Source organism: Coenobita brevimanus, chromosome 16 (genome assembly GCF_032717465.1).
Source record: "Coenobita brevimanus isolate Jiangsu-jjx chromosome 16, ASM3271746v2, whole genome shotgun sequence".
NCBI lineage: Eukaryota > Metazoa > Arthropoda > Malacostraca > Decapoda > Coenobitidae > Coenobita > Coenobita brevimanus.
The window spans coordinates 32,999,149-33,017,979 of NC_136969.1; the positions used below are offsets into that span (position 1 = coordinate 32,999,149).

The following is an 18,831-nucleotide window of genomic DNA, read 5'->3' on the forward strand; positions in this document are numbered from 1 at the left end:
TCAATGTAATGCAGCCACCCAAAGCACAACACACCTCTTAAACCACACTCTCACAACACACTCACTTCACGCATCTTACTCACACAACACACTCATTTCATGCACCTTACTCTCACAACACACTCACTTCATGCACCTCACTCTCACAACATAGTCACTTCACGCACCCCTCTCTTTCTCACAGCACACTCACTTCACATATCTCTCTCTCTCTCTCTCTCTCTCTCTCTCTCTCACACACACACACACACACACACACACACACACACACACACACACACACACACACACACACACACCACACTGTGCCAGTACAACACACTCTCCTCATGGACCTTACTCTCACACACAGAAAACAGATACAACTCACAATCTATGTCGTCACTCTAATACAGCCTCTCACACCAAAACACACTCACTTTAACCACCTCATTCTCAAAAACACTTACTCACCTCGTCTCCATTTCCGCGTTTAACAGGCAGGTTTTAAGTTCAAGGAATATTTTAAAATCCAGAAATTCTGTATGGTATTTCCCTAGTTACTATTTTGTACCTGGAGTCTATATTTCCTGTTAAGAAGTATATTCAGTTCAATATATAATTCACAGCGTTACCTTTCTGCCGAGAACTTGGAGCCTTTCAACACGGAACTGTGGGGAGAGTATATCAGTCTCGCAACATGATCAGTCTTTCAAAAAAAATATATATATTTTCTCTAGGAGCGCCCTGCTGAACTAGACAGATATCAGGAGTCCATCTTCAAATATATCACTCCTTAAATACTGGCACTGTTATTAATTCATAGGCTGAATGCATGATTAGGCGCGGGGGTGATTTTTTTCCCCTCATTTTATCTTTCTTTCCTCTTTTCGTTATCAGGAATATATTTACGACAGCAAAGAGCCTCAGAATTAAGAAATGCAACTCAATGCATTCTCATACTACCATCTAAAGTTACCCCCACTCGCTTGAGAACAACACCACCAACAAAAACAATACTAACAAAACGGGAAAACTAAAAAAAAACAGTAAGAAAAAATGACAATAACAACGAAAGCGAAAAAAATAACAAAAATGACCTCTCGAATACACATGAATTATAATCATGTCCTCCGACCTAAGTACATTAACAACAACAGAATATCCCCAACAATAAAAGTAATTAACACACTTTCACTCCTCCCCCAGCACACTCATCCCAACTTTCACTCTCCTGTAATCACCCACGCCCACCCACGCCTACACCCACACTAACTCATTCCCACTCTCACATACTGACTGTACACCCATTCCTACACACATTCCCACACACCCACTATTCCCACACCCAGACCCACTGACTCTTCTTCTCTCATATAGCCAGGTACCCTCACCTTCATTTACCCTCCTCTCTTACATACCCACTGTCTCCTCACCACATCATCATCATCATCATCATCACCAATGTCACTATCATCTCGACCTCTCCCCACCTAAGGACGAGGTAAGATAGTATCCAAGGAACAAGGAAAAAAAATGACGGAGGGAGAACTAACAGAAATTTCTCCAGTCAAATGGGCCATGCTGTCATTTACTCACCATTCCAGCCCACGGAATCCTGACTCCATCTCACACGAATAAAAACAGGAAGGGTTTGATCTGTCGCTTTTGAGAATAATAAGCTGAAGGTTACAAGGAAAGGTCAGGTGATCAAACACATAAACAAAGCAGAAATAATTAAGACGGGATCACTTGGAGGATGCAATACCGGAAGTCTGCGTCCCTGGTACTTCGCTATGCCTTCGACCCAAAACAAATTATTGTTCTCAAAATCGTAAATATCACTGCATTATTTCTTCAGACTTAACCCTTCCACCAAGCTTCACATTAAAGGTTTAAAAATATGAGTTAAACCACACACACAAACACACACACACACACACTTACGTCCAAGGTCACGCCCACCCTCCTGAAGAAGTGGTAAGGCGGCGTATCTCTGGGCACGTAGCGATAAAATTCCTCGTCGTCTTTAAACCACTTGACGGAGTAGATGGAGGAGGACTCGGGCTCGTAGTCGCAACGTAGCTCGGCAGTCTCCCCTCGTAGCTTGTAGGGCGGTATGACGGATTCTCGTAGACGCAGGCCCTCGGTCAACGCTGTGGGAGAAAGAGACGGGAGACGGGTTAGAGAGAGAGAGAGAGAGAGAGAGAGAGAGAGAGAGAGAGAGAGAGAGAGAGAGAGAGAGAGAGTTTTAGTGAATACAAATGAACCTATGCATTCCCAGAACCAAATGAATACGCGAACACACGCAATCAAGTCTTTTTATAGACGCCTGAACTATTAACCTCTTCAGTATGAGGTGTTTCTTAAGCTGCAAGACCGACCTTTATACTCGGAGGGAGAGTGATAGCTATATTATACCCTTCCCCATGTTAGACAAGTACGAAAGGAGGTGCGGGTGTAGAGACTGCGGTCCTTTTTCAACGTCGAAGTGTTGTAATACCTATGTCGGTGTGTAGTATACTCTATACTCTTTCTGTCATAAGTTGGCCCAGATTTTCGTCCCTTTGAAGCCTATTTAATGTGGTCCAGTGGCAGAATATAACAATACCAAGCCTGGGTTTACAATGGAAGAGTTGAGAGGTAGGATGGGACTGGAGTGTATTGGTGTTGTGATGAGGAGAGGTAGATTGAGGTGGTTTGGACATGTGGAGAGGATGGGGGATGATAGTTGGGTGAGGAAGGTGAGAAGTGTTAATATTGGGGGTGGGGTTATGAGGGGTAGACCGAGAAAGACATGGGACGAGGTCATTAAGTGTGACCTTAGGGTTAAGGGACTGAACAGGGAGGCTGCAATGGATCGTGCAGCATGGAGAGCCGCCATTAGGTGACCAAGGCCGACACATGCAAGCATGTTGGAACCTTTAAAAACGAAAACGAAAACGAATATCAACTTTCTGGTGTTAGTCAATTTTTGCAACTCAGTATTCAAGATGGAAAGATGACAGTTCTGGACCAAGTTGGAGTAAATAGCAGAAAGTATTGATTTACCGGAATCAAAGGTTACCAGACTTACTGCTTGCTAAGAAAAGCCTTATAATGAACTTTACTGAAGGGTCGACTGTATTTGTGGACTGCAGAGGCGGAAGTGATTCGTTGATTAAAAACGCAGTTAGGCAAATTGGTAGGAGAAGAATGCAGAAGATGCTCCACTCCCAATTTCTCTGCGGTAATCGAAAATAAATTCAGGCTTGTCTTAGCTAATGCTGAAGGAAATCATGAAAAGGGAGTGCTTTTATACTGTCATTTTAATCTGCCATTCGAAAAATCCTTCACTGGTAAGTTTTAATATACGCTGTTCATCTTGTAATAACGCTTTCTTTACTCACTCTAACTTGGCGTAAAACTGACTTCTCTCCATCTTGAATGCTCAGTGGCAACAACAGATTAACACTTGACAAAAATAACAGTCACGAAGAAGTAAAGGACTTACAGCCACAACATCGTCTTGCACTGCTCACGGGCTTTGGGAAATAAGCTACAAAAGAAGGAAAATTTGAGCCAAGTTGTTGTAAGAAGAGTGTAGTATCAGCATTTGAGACGCGTATTACCTTACACTTTTTATTCATTTTTTTGGTATATTTCAGGACAATTTGGATATTATACTACTTCAGATTTATTATCATCTCATTAGTCGTTGTTTTGTTTCATTACCTGTATTAATAATTTTATTCTGAAAACAATAACGATAGATTTACATGAAAACACAATAAGGTGGACAGTCACAGATGTGCGTAAAACAAGACAGAATAACCTCTCTCTCTCTCTCCCTCTCTCTCTCTGATCTAGTGTACCATTCATACTATAGAGTACTGTAAAATGTCGGAGGCGTGAGAGAGGGGAGAGAGATACGTGTGTGTGTGTGTGTGTGTGTGTGTGTGTGTGTGTGTGTGTGTGTGTGTGTGTGTGTGTGTGTGTGTGTGTGTGTGTGTGTGTGTGTGTGTGTGTGTGTGTGTGTGTGTGTGTGAGAGAGAGAGAGAGAGAGAGAGAGAGAGAGAGAGAGAGAGAGAGAGAGAGAGAGGTGGGTGGGAAGGGGGTTAATGGAAGTAGTAGTTTGTGCGTGGAGAAGAAGGGAGGCATGGAACACTGCACTGGGGTGTGGGGGTGAGAAGAGGGGAAAGGAGGGGAGAGAGGTAAGGGAAGGAGGGAAGAGGAGGATATGGAAGGGAAGGGAAAAAGTAGGGGAGTGGAAAGGGAGAGGAAAAAGGTGGGGAGGGATGTGGGGAGGTGGGGGTGAGAGGGAAAGGAATCACAGTGGAAAGCGACAATAAGGGAGGGAATGAGGGTAGAGGAAAGTAGGGGAATGTGATGGGATGGGGATGAGAGTTGGGGAGGGGAGGGAGCTGAAGGGGGGGTGAGGGAGGAATGAGATGAGGGAGGAAGGGGAGGGAGGGAGTGAGGGTGAGGGAAGGAGGAAGAGGTGTAGGGAGAGCAGTAGGGATGGATGGAAGTGGTGGGGTGTTGGGGGGTGGATGGGAGGAGCGAGAGTCAAGAAACAAAATACACCAGATGTCGCCTCATACATGACATCAGTATGAGTAAAGTATAAGTATCGTATCAATAAAGTAGGAGTAAAGTATAAGTGTGGTATACGTGAGACATATGGCTTGTATCAGTGTCCTTGATGTATAAGTCGATAGTGTTATTAGGTCACTGAGAGAGAGAGAGAGAGAGAGAGAGAGAGAGAGAGAGAGAGAGAGAGAGAGAGAGAGAGAGAGAGGAACAGGTGGGAGTGGATGAGGAGAAAATAAGAGAGGAGGGTGGGGGGAAAATATATGGGATGAAGAATGAGTGGGTGGGTAGGGTGACGAGGATGAGGTGTGGGTAGGTAAGGGGAGAATGTGGGCAGGGTGAGAGGGGGGATGTAAAGGGGGTGAAGGTAAAGTAGTAAAGGTGAGAGTTATTGGGGTGAGGGGAATCGATTGTTGGTTGCTGAGAGAGATTAGGCTTGGTTATATGTTTATTTTAGGAGTGGGGGTGAGTGGACGGTATGAGTGGGTGTGGCGGGGTGATGGGGTGGGAGACGATGGGGTGATGGGGTGTACTGGGATGGAGGAAAGGGGGTAAAATAGGCGGGTGGTTAGGACAAAGATGGTAGCAGGGAAGAGGGTGGTGAACTAAGTGAATACACTGTGTGGAGAGAGTGGGTGTTTTGGGAAATTCTTTGGACTATATTCTAGTGGACATAGAAACTCCAGCAACACCTCTTCCTTAGCGACTTATTTTGCATATATCACCTTAACATTCTCCTGTAGGTCATTCATGTTGCTTCTTTATCGACGCAGTTCGGATCAGTAATATACACGGAGCCAGTGAGATGCAATGTGTTGAAAAAATCGCTAAGGAAGAGGTGTGAAGTAAGAGGATACTGAACTGTAATGCAGGATAATCGCCAAGGGAGAGGTGTTTGGAATCTCTGAAGTCGTCTAGATTAATATTATTCTTCTCTAGATAGGTGGTCCTTGCTTTAGTGAACTTAGAGGCTCCCAGTCGTCTCTTCCTTGTCCCTTTAACCCCTTCACTAAGATTACGTGTCCCTTGTACTCTTGCTACGTTCAGAGGATTTCAGGTATATCTGGGTGAATGATTATACCTAGCGCTGCCAATTCATATACTTTTTCACTTTACCTTGCCCTAACCTGAAGTCACTCCAACTCGAATGCTCAGTTGCAATAAAGGATTAGTACTAGAATATAATGGCGGTCACGAAGAACTGCTTTGAAAAACATGTACAGCCATAGTATTGGCTTAGTCTGCCCTCAAACTCTGTGAAATAAACCGCTGAAGGACGAAAATCTGAGCTAATTTAGTGTAAGAAAAAAGAGTTAAATGGATTCCCACATTTCGCTAACGGTCGCCCCTAACTGGCTAAGGTAAATTTCTCCCTAGTGATAAATTGTTGATCAGTGTCACAGAATAAGCTGAACTGTACTCCTAAATTTCACACTTGTTTTCCATGAGTCTGGGATGCTGTTGAGAGGTTACCGCTCTACGGACATGCTGGTTGGTGTGGGGTGTAGTAAATGGATGTTAGTTTACGTCAATGGTCACTGGTAAACCCTTATACGCGAGGATGTAATTTTGTAGCTTATTATCATTATCAAACGATGTGGCTAAGCGTCGAAGAGTCCCGTAGAAGTGAAGGGGTTAATAAAGGCTGTATTTAACTCCCCACTTTAAAAATATATTCTAGGCTGAACGTAGTCGTAAGGAGAGGAAGAATATGATACAAATGACTTACTTGGCGCGACGGAGTTAACGCCTTCAAGCTGAGTTTCTTCTTATTTATTTCTCATATTTCCAGATGCCTTCAAGCTGAGTATCTTATTTTTTTCTCATATTTTTAGACTATTTTATCCTTCTTAGGGGATCACCACAGTACTAAGAGGTTAATGAAGACTATATCGAACCCCTCAAAGTTCAAACAGTCTCTTCTAAGCTGAATAAAATTTTCTATGTATAGGAAGTAATGAAGTCAGGCTGACGAGCTCTACGGGTTCTCTGACTCCATCTCTTTCATTCTGTTTGTTAGGCAGGAGCCAAAGGGGGTGCTATATATGGAGAGCCCTGTAATACTCTTCTATTCCTGGACCCCATTTACCACACTGATATACGTGGGAAACTGGATGATGACGAAGAGAGAGAGAGAGAGAGAGAGAGAGAGAGAGAGAGAGAGAGAGAGAGAGAGAGTGTGTGTGTGTGTGTGTGTGTGTGTGTGTGTGTGTGTGTGTGTGTGTGTGTGTGTGTGTGTGTGTGTGTGTGTGTGTGTGTGTGTAAATAACTCTCGTCTTTCACTTCAGCGGGCGATTTCTCGTGTGTTGCTGAGACGGTTCAGTCAGCGTGTCTATCATGCATCATCTTTCTTTTCATTCCTTACTCCCAGTGTCACACTCTCTCCCACACCAGCAGAATCAGCCGTCCCTGCAACACACTGATATTGCCAGGTGAGTTTCTAGTGGAGTGCTATTTACGGATATGTCTCTGTATAGAATTAAAATAAAAATATAAATGTATCTATACATATCTATTACATATCTAATATCTATTACATATCTTTCTAATCTTTCCTAGCATTTTGTATCCCTATTCATTCTCTCTCTCTCTCTTTCTCTCTCACGCTACGAACACCCCGTGTCCTAAAATTGTTAACAGCGGGCTGAATGTGGTAATTTTTCAATATTATATTTGATTACGATGGGTATTGGCTGTCAGTTCGACCCTAAAAAATGAACCACGATTCCCTCCCCCCTCTTTTTCGAAAAAAGACTCGTGCAACATTTTTCACCGTCCTAAGTGTGCTTATATATATATATATATATATATATATATATATATATATATATATATATATATAGATAGATAGATAGATAGATAGGTATATGTATGTATGTATTCTGATGTATTTCTCTGTCTAAATTCCACAAACAGAAAATTTTTTTGTTGTTTCCCTTAGTTAGTTAAGGTGTTCTCTTCTTACCAACGCTCGTTACCTGGGCTGCACACCTTTCTGACTGGACAACTGGTCTGAAACTTTCTATGCACGTATCTACACCTCGTATCTCGACACAGCTTTCTACATTTTTTTCATAGGGCATTGGAAATTATTTTATGGCCCAGAAAATGTACGAAGATGAGTGAGTAGCCATAAAAAAAAAATGGGGGCAAAGTCACCAGACACCAGCCAAGGCAACCCTCACACCATAGGAGCATGTTTTAGTAGGCTTCGAATGGGACTACGGTATGGAGGGAGTATTGTTAGATCGGGTCCTCTAGCCTGTGTTTTCAATTATTCCTTGGTTGCACTGAGTTGCAAATATTAATGAATATACCTATCCACAAACAAGACGCAAACTTGAGGAAATATTACACAATTGCTTGACAAATGTTGCCCCCCCCCCTCTCTCTCTCTCTCTTTTGCGGCATTTTCCTGGCAAAGCGAACCAAAGTAAATAATTAAACAGTTATATAAATAAACTAAGTAAATAAATAAATAAATAAATAAACAGAACTGATGAACTGGTAAGAGAAAGAATCCGCAGTTTGAATGGACTCGAGTTAGATGTATAGCTCGTGTTTCCCTGGCCAGGTGTGGGCGAATTCTATCTATCTATCTATTGCCAGACGCCTCAATCCCGTAAGACGTGGCCACAAACAAATCGCCCCCTTGTCGCCCTGTCCAGCGCCATTTTGCTGTCCTGCTCCCAGCTCACCCCCCCCCCTCTCTTACATACCTCTCCATTCCAAGTTCATGTGCAGATCTAAAAAAGAAGAGAAACTGACAGTAAATAATGTAAACATAGAGAGGGTTAAGAGCTATAAATACCTCGGGGCTTATGTTGGGTACTCGGCCGAGAGTAAGGAGGCAGAACTGAGATACTTGATAACTCAGTGTAAAGCTAGATTAAGACCACTTAAAGCTCTCGCATGGAGTGGAAGAGGCGTAGGAGTACCTGTCTTACGAATGCTATACATAAGCACAATAAGATCAGTAGTGGATTATGCGGGGCCTATACTCTCTTGCTTTGATGACGGGAGGCTTGAGAAATTAGAGAAAATCCAAAACGAAGCAATGAGGACCATTCTAAACTGTCCTAAAAACGCTATGATTTGTGCAATGAGGCTAGAGCTAAACCTACCTACCTTAAAGGACAGGATTGATGAAATCAGTACTATGTCTGCTGTGAGACACCTTAGAACTAAAAGTGGAGAAAGACTACTGCCTTGTATTAATAATGCACTTAGATCAGGGACCTCCCGTCATCTCAGGAAGAGGGTTTACGTGAAGGGACTGGTTAACCGTCTACAGGCATATAGTATTGGTGGCACTGATGTGGCCCCTGTAGTCACGGTCAGACAGGCGCCATGGCAGGATGGAAGAATTAGTGTTATTATAAAACCCTTGCCGCATAAGAAAAATTCGTATGTTTGGGGAGAACTCAAAGCTCACTATGAGGCAGAGATAAACGAGCTAGCTAGGGAAACTGCCATACATGTGTACTGTGATGGTTCGGTAACTAGCGACGGCAGAGCTGGATGTGGTGTTGTGGTTAGGAATTTTGCAGAAAACGGACGACTTGACGATGCGGAGTACTGCTATAGACTGTCCTCCCATGTCTCTTCCACTCAAGCAGAGTTGTATTCCATAAAATTCGCCCTCACCCTGCTGCAGGGAGGGGATAAGGATGTATTTGTATTTACCGACAGTCGAGGGGCATTGGAGTCACTTACTAGTAAGCAGCCAGTACTAGAAAATGTTGGTGAGTGTAAAATACTCATTAGAGAGATAGACAAACAAATTAACTTTGTATGGATACCGTCACATGTGGGCATATCTGGCAATGAAAAAGCCGATCTTCTTGCAAGAAAAGGTACAGAGAAACAACACATAGATACACAGTGTAGAAGGACCATCAGGCAGATAAAAACCAGTATTAGGTGCCAACAACTAGAAAGTGACAAAGAGAAACAAATAGCCATATATAATGCTAGTGCAACCTTCAGACACTATGTACAAGTTGCCAATAACACCACCTATATTTATGGCAGACAATGTGCTAAATGGAAAGACAGTGTATATATCAGATTTAAATTAGGCTACAAATATTACTGGCAGTTGGGTGTGGCAGGTACCGAAGCTTGGAGACAGTGTAAACTGTGTGCCCAGCCCGATGCTCACACACTACAACACTATGTGCTCCACTGCCCCTCACTGGCACAATTTAAGAACCACCAATTATGTTCTGTTTCTGAGCAAATTGTATGGATGATAAACAACAAATTATCAGAGTTGCTAACTAAGTGCAAGAATTTAAGGAATATACTGTAACCTTGACCTGAATCGAATGAGTTATTGATTTTATTGAAATAACAAAATTAATCAATGTACAACATTTTAAACTAATATGTACAGTATGCTATACACCAAGGGCACAGCGTGGGAGCGGTGTGGTGGCGGTTGGTGGTTGGGGACCCAGGGGAGGGGGTAAGGTTTGGTGGTGACCTGCTAATCCCAACCCTTCCCCCATAATCTGGGGACTCCGGTCGCCGCAGCCTCCCTCTCCCGCACCCACACTCTGTAGCCTCACACTTGTATTTACAATGCGTTTTTGCTGGATGTATATGTAGATCACTATGTATAAGTTTTATGTGTGTACAAATGTATTACTGTTTGTGACCTCTGTTTCCTATTCCATTCACCGATCTTGTGTACGTGAATATGTATATACATATGGTATATATCAGTATGCTCAAACAAATTCCATGTAACTACATACAACAGCACACTGTACAGTTTAATACATGTATTACTGTATATAAGATTATTAATTAGTCCACTTTAAAATTATTGACCAGTCACACGTACAGTATATTGTAATCTAATATAATACATTAATAGGCTCGGGAAGATGACTACCTAAGTATCATCTTCCTTTTGAGATATTGTACAACTACTATTTTTATATGTACAGTATTGTGTATCTCAATAAATGTATCAAATTCAATTGATCCCTCCATCTCATCCTCGGCCTCCCCCTCCCTCTCCCCCCTCCACCTCACTCGCATGCACTCTCCTCGTTAGTCTCTCGCTCTTCATCCTCTCCACATGGCCAAACCACCTCAATGTATTTCCCCTAACGCTTTCTATCACATCCACATCCACATCAAACGCTTCGCTAAAAATGAACACAGCAGCAGATTGCAATAAACTGTCTCAAACTCCAAGCCATTTCGTAGTATAATGTTTCCGTAACTGCAAGAAAATTAAAAAAAGTAAAATTACGGACTGTCTGAGTTGTTTTTCGTGGTTAGATATTCATTATTTCGCTATGAGAGGACCCAACAGCAGTTTGTGATACGTTGCGATTGCTCTGAATGTTTGGTGCACCTCTAGAATGTAAGGCCATTCAGTATCAGACTAATATTTGGTTTGTTATTAAATCAGGGAATGTTTTGTGTCTGTTTTTAGTCACATCCACGTTTTCACCTCGCAAAGAGAGAGAGAGAGAGAGAGAGAGAGAGAGAGAGAGAGAGAGAGAGATTGTAATTTTAGGGTCTCCCTCAAATTTACCCATTTCGTGACCTAATGTTTCCTTCTCTGTGAAAAAAGAGAGAAAGAAAGAAAAAAATACTGGGTGGGTCCTTCATGGTCTTCGCAGATCCCTTACCCCGGCTGACCTTATACAATATTTAGACGCCTGGAGGACTAGTGGCTTGAGGTGCTCCAAGTGGATGTGGGCCAAAAAGGTCTACATCCGAGGGGTGGTTGAGGTTTATTGTTCACGTAATGCCGCTAATGGAAGAGCAACTGGTTACTCGTGCCTAAAATATCCGGAGTAGCCTAGTCCCGGGTTCCTACGTTCCCTGTGGGGCAATAATGGACTGAATGAAGGATAGGTGAACAGTATTCGGGAATGCAGAGTTTCTTATGTACAGTATAGGAAAGAGAAAGGTGTGGGGTGGGAGCAGGGCAGTGAAATGGCAGAGGACAGGGCGACATGGAGGTGATTTGTTTGTAGCTACCCCTTTCGGGATTAAGGCGTCTGGCAATAGATAGAGTTTCATATCAGCTGGCCGGACACTTCTGTTTTTGTACCACGAATGCCCGTATTATCGATGAGTGCAAAGTTGAGGATTTTTGTGTTTATCTATGATTGGTCTGAAACAGATTTTTTCCCCTAACAGGTGAAGAGAAGAATTGATTTAGGGATGATAAGAACAGTTTGGGGGGCTTAGGGTGAATTTTTTTGAGCGGTGCACAGTGCAAGCTTTCCTTTTTTTTTTTTTTAAAGATGGCATAAGGTAAACGAGGCAATTATTTCAAGTATTATTCAGGCCACATACATATTCTACTGCCATGTGAGGCACTGGCTAAGGTCGACATCACTCCGCTCTCTCTCTCTCTCTCTCTCTTACTTTCAGAGCCAGCAATTGTCTGATTTTGGCACCTGTCACTCAGACCCGGGGCCGCCACATAATTTAGAGTATTGTAAATGTCACTCGATACTTGGAGGACATTTTTCACTGAAATTTATTGTGCGCAGTGAACCTTAATTCTGTCTTTTATGGTACGCCTGTTTTTAAAGTATCGAAAAAGTGCATGAGGAATCCACAGGAAGGTGCCAAGGTATAACGTGCTGAAGAAATCGCAATGGAAGAGGAGTTGCGAAATCTCCAGAGCCACATAATATACGGCCCAGAGTCTATTCTTGGTACAGTGCCTGTCTTTCAAACTCAAAGCCAGATTTTTTTTTTTTTTTTTTCATAGGTCCATTGAACAATTAGCTTGTCAAGGTAAAGGTGCAGGGGCTGGTGAAGGGCCATTACTGTTGTTGTGGTCGTGGCCTCAGCCCTTGAACGTGACCCTGTTGATTGTAGGAAGGTTTTGAACTTGCTCTGTATTCCGTCATCCTCTTTTCAGGGAACAGAGGGGAAGTTGAGAGATGCTTGCACTTTTATAACAGGCAAAAGTACCACTCCGTGTCCCTCTCCGTACCGAAGGGTGCTCACTTTGGGTAATGGCAAGGGGCTGAGATCTGAGAGGAAGGGTATTAAAGGGTGAGGGGAGGTTTCGCAGGGAAGGTGGGGACTAATGGTGAGCTTTAAAGTAGGGAGGAGGGAGTACAAAGGAAAGCAAATAGCAATAGATCTATTTGTCCTTTTGGGGTTGCTGTTACACGATATGTTTTAACTAAAGTAACTACTTTACCTGTCGGAGACAAGGGAAAGAAGGAAAGGGTGGTGGTGGGGGTTAGGGAGGAGGGTTTATGTGGAAGGGTAGGCTGGGGATGGGGACCCCGGCATCAGGGTATCGGGGAGGGTGAAGGGAGTTTGGGAGCCCCCGCCAAGGCCTCCTGAAACTATTTAGATGGACTTGGCCCCCCCGACTGCCACAGAGTGTGTGGGGTGGATCACACGCAAACACTTTTTAGGACTTTTACGCCGTAACACATTTTTTTCGATAAGGGCAAAGACGTTGCCCCTGAGTAGAGGACTTAAGTCAGAGCGTGTAGCACTTCATTACGGGATGCCCTTCCTGACGTCTACCGCGGGCGCGAACCTCCGACCCTTCGGTCAGAGCGAAACTCTCTAACCCACTGAGCTGCTGGTGCTATAAGTACTAAATAACTAAACCTTCACCATACCAGTCTCTACTTCAACTATAATCTGTTTCACCGTCTTGTGTCTGTCCTACCCTCCTCCTAACCCCCTATTATAACAGATTACTTAGGGGAAAAAAGGTGTTGGGGGTGAGGGGAAGTTGGGTGGAAGGGTGGATAGGTGATGAAAATCAGGCTTGAGGAACTAAGGAAGGGTTTTAGCCGAATGGTAATTTTAGGATGTGGGGGTGGGGGGTTGGATGGAGCAGGGGTGTTGGCCAGAGAAGGGAAGTAGTGTGGGTGGGGGGGTGGTTTGAACCTAAGGGAGGAACTTGCATATATTCGCCTGGTGTACATTAACTGGGAACGGTGTATATTCCTTTCCTTGGAGTCTCTTCTGCTCAACTAGCAAGTTCGAGAATAAACGTGAGATGATACTTGTTTTATCCTTGCTTTCAGGCTGGTGTGTGTGTGTGTGTGTGTGTGTGTGTGTGTGTGTGTGTGTGTGTGTGTGTGTGTAATCAATTCAATATTTTTAATTCCAGACCATTTTTTAGATTTTCTTACCTACGATTCTTTTTATGTTATAGTACTGAATCTTACTTGTTCTACCTAGTTTTGGGAGGCTTGATTAAATTTCCTTTATATTATTTTCAAGAGCACTCATATTTTCGTAGTTTCTTTCTATCTTTCTTTCTTTCTGCTTGTCTATGTCTGTATTTCTGTCTGTCTGTGTCTGTCTCTCACGATCCACTTTATTTTTCTTAGTTTCTCTCTCTGACTCTCTTCATCCTTCCCCATGATTTCTCTCTCTCTTTAATACCGTGTTAAGTTTGTCGTTTCACTAGTGTTTTGTTTCTTACATTCTTTGACTGTATCTGTCTGTGTGACTGTCTTTTCTTCTATCTTTCTGTTAGTCTGCCTGTCTGTTTCTCATTCTGGCTCTGTTTGTCTGTGTGTCTGTGTGTGTCTGACTGTGTGTGTGTGTGTCCGTCTGCCTGTTTCTCTGTCTGTCTCTGTCTCTGTCTGTCTGTCTGTCTCTCTTACTTTTCATGAACCACTGCTGGTACTTAGGGCAACTTCCTCTCAGAGCGGGGTTACAGGTGAATTTTTAAGGGCTCATCGTCAGCCAGTTTCTCTGCGTTAGTTTTTCGTAGTTCTTAAGCTTCCTCTCTCTTTTTTCTTTAATTCTCTCTCATTTTCTCTTTTTCTTTTAGTAGGTGCAATACTGTCACTTTTCTTAACACCCTCTCTCTCTCTCTCTCTCTCTCTGTACCGAACACTACCTGTCTGTTTATCTATCTCTGCCTCATCCTCTTCTTCCACACATCCAACCTTTACTAAATAACACTATCACTCTTTTTCACTGACAGCCTAGTAATTCTTCCCCCCCATCTCTCTCTCTCTCTCTCTTTCTCTCTCTCTCTCACACACACACACACACACACACACACAAGCCACCCCAACTCCCCATAAATCTCTCTCTCGCTCCTTCTATCATCCAACTTATTTTTCTTAGCTTCTCTCTCTCTCAGACTCACCTTTCCCCATGTTTTTTCTCCCTCTTTAATACCCTGTTAATTTTATCGTTTCACTAATGTTCCGTTTCCTAAATTCTTTCCCTTGAGGGCCGATTCACACTATACGGCTCGTCTTCGTACGGTTACAGTTCGTTTCGTTCCATCAGTATGTCACACTGTCCTCACACTATATGTCTATGATCCGGTAAGCTAGAGAAGGAGGAAATGCTCCACTAGGTGCATTCCTTGAAAGGGGGAAATTTCAAGAATTCCTGAACAGTCCTGCTGGGTCTCTTTCTTGGGCGTAAACAGGGTTGAGAGACAGTTTATGGATGGTTATGAATAGGATGTTGAGAGATAGCCTATAAATGGTAATGGATAGGATGTTGTGAGATTGCCAATGAATGACATGGAATAGGACGTTGAGAGATGGCCTATGAATAGTGATGAATAAACTGAAGGATAAAAATGCCATTTGACACATTGTTATATTAAAATATAATGAATCACAGTGAAATATCTTACCTAATTTTTGTAATCCCTCTCCAATGGATTTGCATATTTTTTCTTTCACATGGTTATGGTTGTCTGCTGCTCATGTCATATAGTTCCTCGTAGCCTCTGACCAGTTCTATTAACTTCTCGTCACTCATGACTGCTTGTAGTTCTGTCCACGACCAGAATCAATAACAGGATGGAGTTCAGAAAAGTCCTCTCTCGTCCCTAAACACAACGTGACTGATACGTGTCGGTGTTCACACTTACCGGAGGAGGTACGAAACGTTTCCGTACGTATACGCTTCGTTCGTTAGAGACTTCTTCCAAACGTATCCGATCCTTACGAGTGTATGCCGTGCGAAAGACGAACGATAAACAGAACGTATAGTATGAACAGCCTCAATGATTTCTACGTAAAAATCAATTACGCACGAAACCCGTACGGAGACGAACCGTATAGTGTGAATTGGCCCTGACTCGGCCCTTACCTGTCTGTCTGACTTTGTTGTCTGTCCGTATGTCTTTCTGTTTGCCTGCATGTCTGTTTTTCTTTTTCTGTTTGTCTGTCTGTCTGTCTCTGTCTCTGTCTGTCTGTCTGTCTGTCCGTCCGTCTGTCTGTCTGTCTCTCATTTGTTTTACAGATACTTGGGGCAACTTGCTTTTAGAATAAGGTTAGCTGTGAAATTTTTAAAGCTCTTCTTCAGGTAGTCACTCTAGGTTAGCTTTTCGTAGTAGTTTTGAAGCATTTTTTTCCTCTCTTTTTTCTTTAATTCTCTCTCATTTTTTCGTAGTCCTGAAGCTTTCTCTTTTTTATTTTCTTTAATTCTCTCATTTTTTGTAGTTCTGAAGTTTTCTTTTTTCTTTAATTCTCTCATTTTTTCGTAGTTCTGAAGCTTTCTCTCTTTTTTTCTTTAATTCTCTCTCACTTTTTCTTTTCTTTAGCTGCAGTACTATCACCTTTTTCTCTTCTCTCTCTTTTCATCACCCTGTTGGCTTTCTTGTCTGACTAATTCCTTTTCCTCTGTATTACTTTGTCTGTCTGTCTGATTGTCTGTCTGTCCCTGTCCCCTCCTCCTCTTCCACACACCCAACCTTTACTACACACCAGTATCACTCATGTTCACTGTTACAAATTCCCTTCTCCCCATCTCTCTCTCTCTCTAACACACACACACACACACACACACACACACACACACACACACACACACACACAATCAGCCACTCAAACTCACCCACCACTAAATTATTCTCTCTCTCTCTCTCTCTCAGATCCCGGGCCATCCTGTATCAGAACATTTTCCTGGCAGTACGAAACAAAGTACATATATAAATAAATACATAAATAAATCTGAGGAACTGATGGAATGGACAAAGAATTAATCCGCTGTCTGAAAGGGCTCGAGTTCGATGTACTGTTCGTGTTTCCTGGCCAGGTATTGGTGAGTAAAGTTGCTACGAAAAGATACAATTCTTTCTTTTTCTTTTTTTTTCTTAGGTGTCAAAGACACAGTTGGTTCGCCCATTACTCAGTCCACCTTTATTTCCTAATCTCATGTGAAGCACTGGCTAAGTTTGACATCAGCCCCCCCCCCGTGTGTGTGTGTGTGTGTGTGTGTGTGTGTGTGTGTGTGTGTGTGTGTGTGTGTGTGTGTGTGTGTGTGTGTGTGTCTCTCTCTCTCTCTCTCTCTCTCTCTCTCTCTCTGTACCCCACTTACAGAGCCGGTGGTATTCTGTTCCCGACATCTGTCATTCAAAACCAGTGCCACAAGATTTTTGGTCTTATTCTAAATGTCAGTGGATTTTTCGTAGTGCATTTTTCATTGCGACTTATGCTTATCAACCTTAACTTTGTGTTTTAGGCTACATGTATCTTTTTTAAGTATCGAAATAATTTGCATCACGAACATACAAGAAAGTTCTTAGATATAAAATGCTTAATAAATCCGTATGGAAGAGGCGTTGCGAGATAACCAACGCCACTTCGTTCTCGGCACCTGTCACTCAAACCCAGGCCAAGCAATTTATCCTTCAACACGGAGCTACTTACCCTGTCAAGCCTAACATGGGTACGGGCTCATTTGAACTCGAACCCTTCAGATGTACGCTGAAACTGATTTGTGTTCAACCATCCTCCTTTCGTAGGTCAGGGATGGAGTTGAGAAATGTTTGTATTCTTTTACCCAGGTAGCGAAGCCCCAAGGAAACATGTCTCTAGCAGGGAAGGGTGTGAGCTGTAGGAGGTGGCGAGGGAAGTGTGGTGGTGGTGGTGGAGAAAGACGATTGGTAGTAGGGGTTAGGGTAGGAGGGAAAGAGGATGGGTTGGAGGAAGGGTGATTGGTGGCAGAGGTTTGCGTGGGGAGGAGGGGGGTTGAAGGAAGGGTGGTGGTGGGGGTGAAGGGTGGGAGCTGATGTGGAACGACTGGTTGGTGATGGGGTTCTGGGTAGGGGGAGAGGAGGGGAAGACAGGAGTGTAGAGGAAATGAAGTTGTGAGGATTAAGGGAGGTTAGGTGGAAGGGTGAGTTCATTGTGGGGGTCAGGGAATGGGGAAGGGGAGAAGGGAGTTTAAGGGAAAAGGGGTAGGGGGGGTAAGGGTGGTAAAGGGGTGCTGGAGAAGGAAGGGAAGTGTTGAGGTGAGGAGTGGTTAGAAGAAAAACTGGGACTCGTTTCTATACGTCTGGCGTGAACTAAGTCGTAATTAAGTTTAACCTTTTCACTGGCCTCTCTTCTGCTCAACTACGAATTCTTGGATAAACGTATTATTATTTTTTTCTTTTTCGTATCCCTGTTTTCAGGCACGAGTTTTAGTGTGTGTGTGTGTGTGTGTGTGTGTGTGTGTGTGTGTGTGTGTGTGTGTGTGTGTGTGTGTGTGTGTGTGTGTGTGTGTGTGTGTGTGTGTGTGTAATTTGTTTTCATTATCAGGGTCCATTTTTCTTTTCTTAATCACGATATTTTATTTTATTTTAATGATGCAGTAAACATTCTTGTGCTTTCTATTTCACTCCATTTCTAAAGTTTAAATTACTTTTGGGGGCAATCTTAATTTTCCCTGTTTTCTTCTTGCATTGCTAGCCTTATAAATGTCTTACAGAATCAGATATCGTAGTCATGGTCTTCTCTGTAACAAACAATCGTGAAAAGGCATCAGTTCTGTTTGCTGCCCTTTGTAGTCCTCTCTCTCTCTCTCTCTCTCTCTCCTTCTGCGTGTCGTTTTGCCTGTCTGTCTGTCTGTCGTTCTCTCTCTTTGTCTGTCAGTCCTTCTGCCTGTCGTTTTGCCTATCTGTCTGTCTTGTTTGTCCGTCTGTCTGTCAATTTGTCTCTGTCTCTACCTGTCAGTCTGTCTGTCTGTCTGTCTGTCTGACTCTTTCATGATCCAATTTTCATGACCACTCTAAGTACTTTAGGCAGTTTCCTTTTATTTTAAGGTAACCGTGATAGTTCTAAGGGCATAAGTAAGATTGTCTGTTTTGAATTCTCTGCTGTTTGCTTTGTTTTCCATCCCTTGCCTTTTTTCACAGTTTTCTTAGTTTCTGCCTCTGATCCTCTTCATTATGCCTCTGCGCACATATGGTGGAGGAGGCATTATCTGATTGGTCTGTCTGTCCATGTGTGCGTGTGTGCATGCGTGGGTCAGTGACACTATTGTGGGCGAGATATCTTCTGAATCCATCGACTG

The 18,831-nt window shown here is 43.0% G+C and overlaps 1 protein-coding gene across 1 annotated transcript in view; it reads right to left on the reverse strand.

The window, feature by feature from the left end:
* Window positions 1-18,831, reverse strand: part of LOC145391047 (uncharacterized) — a 92,224-nt gene that overhangs the window by 13,128 nt on the left and 60,265 nt on the right. The window contains exon 2 of the mRNA XM_080265780.1: window positions 1,927-2,135. Within this exon, the coding sequence (XP_080121906.1) occupies window positions 1,927-2,135 (209 nt within the window). The remainder of the gene's footprint in view (window positions 1-1,926; window positions 2,136-18,831) is intronic.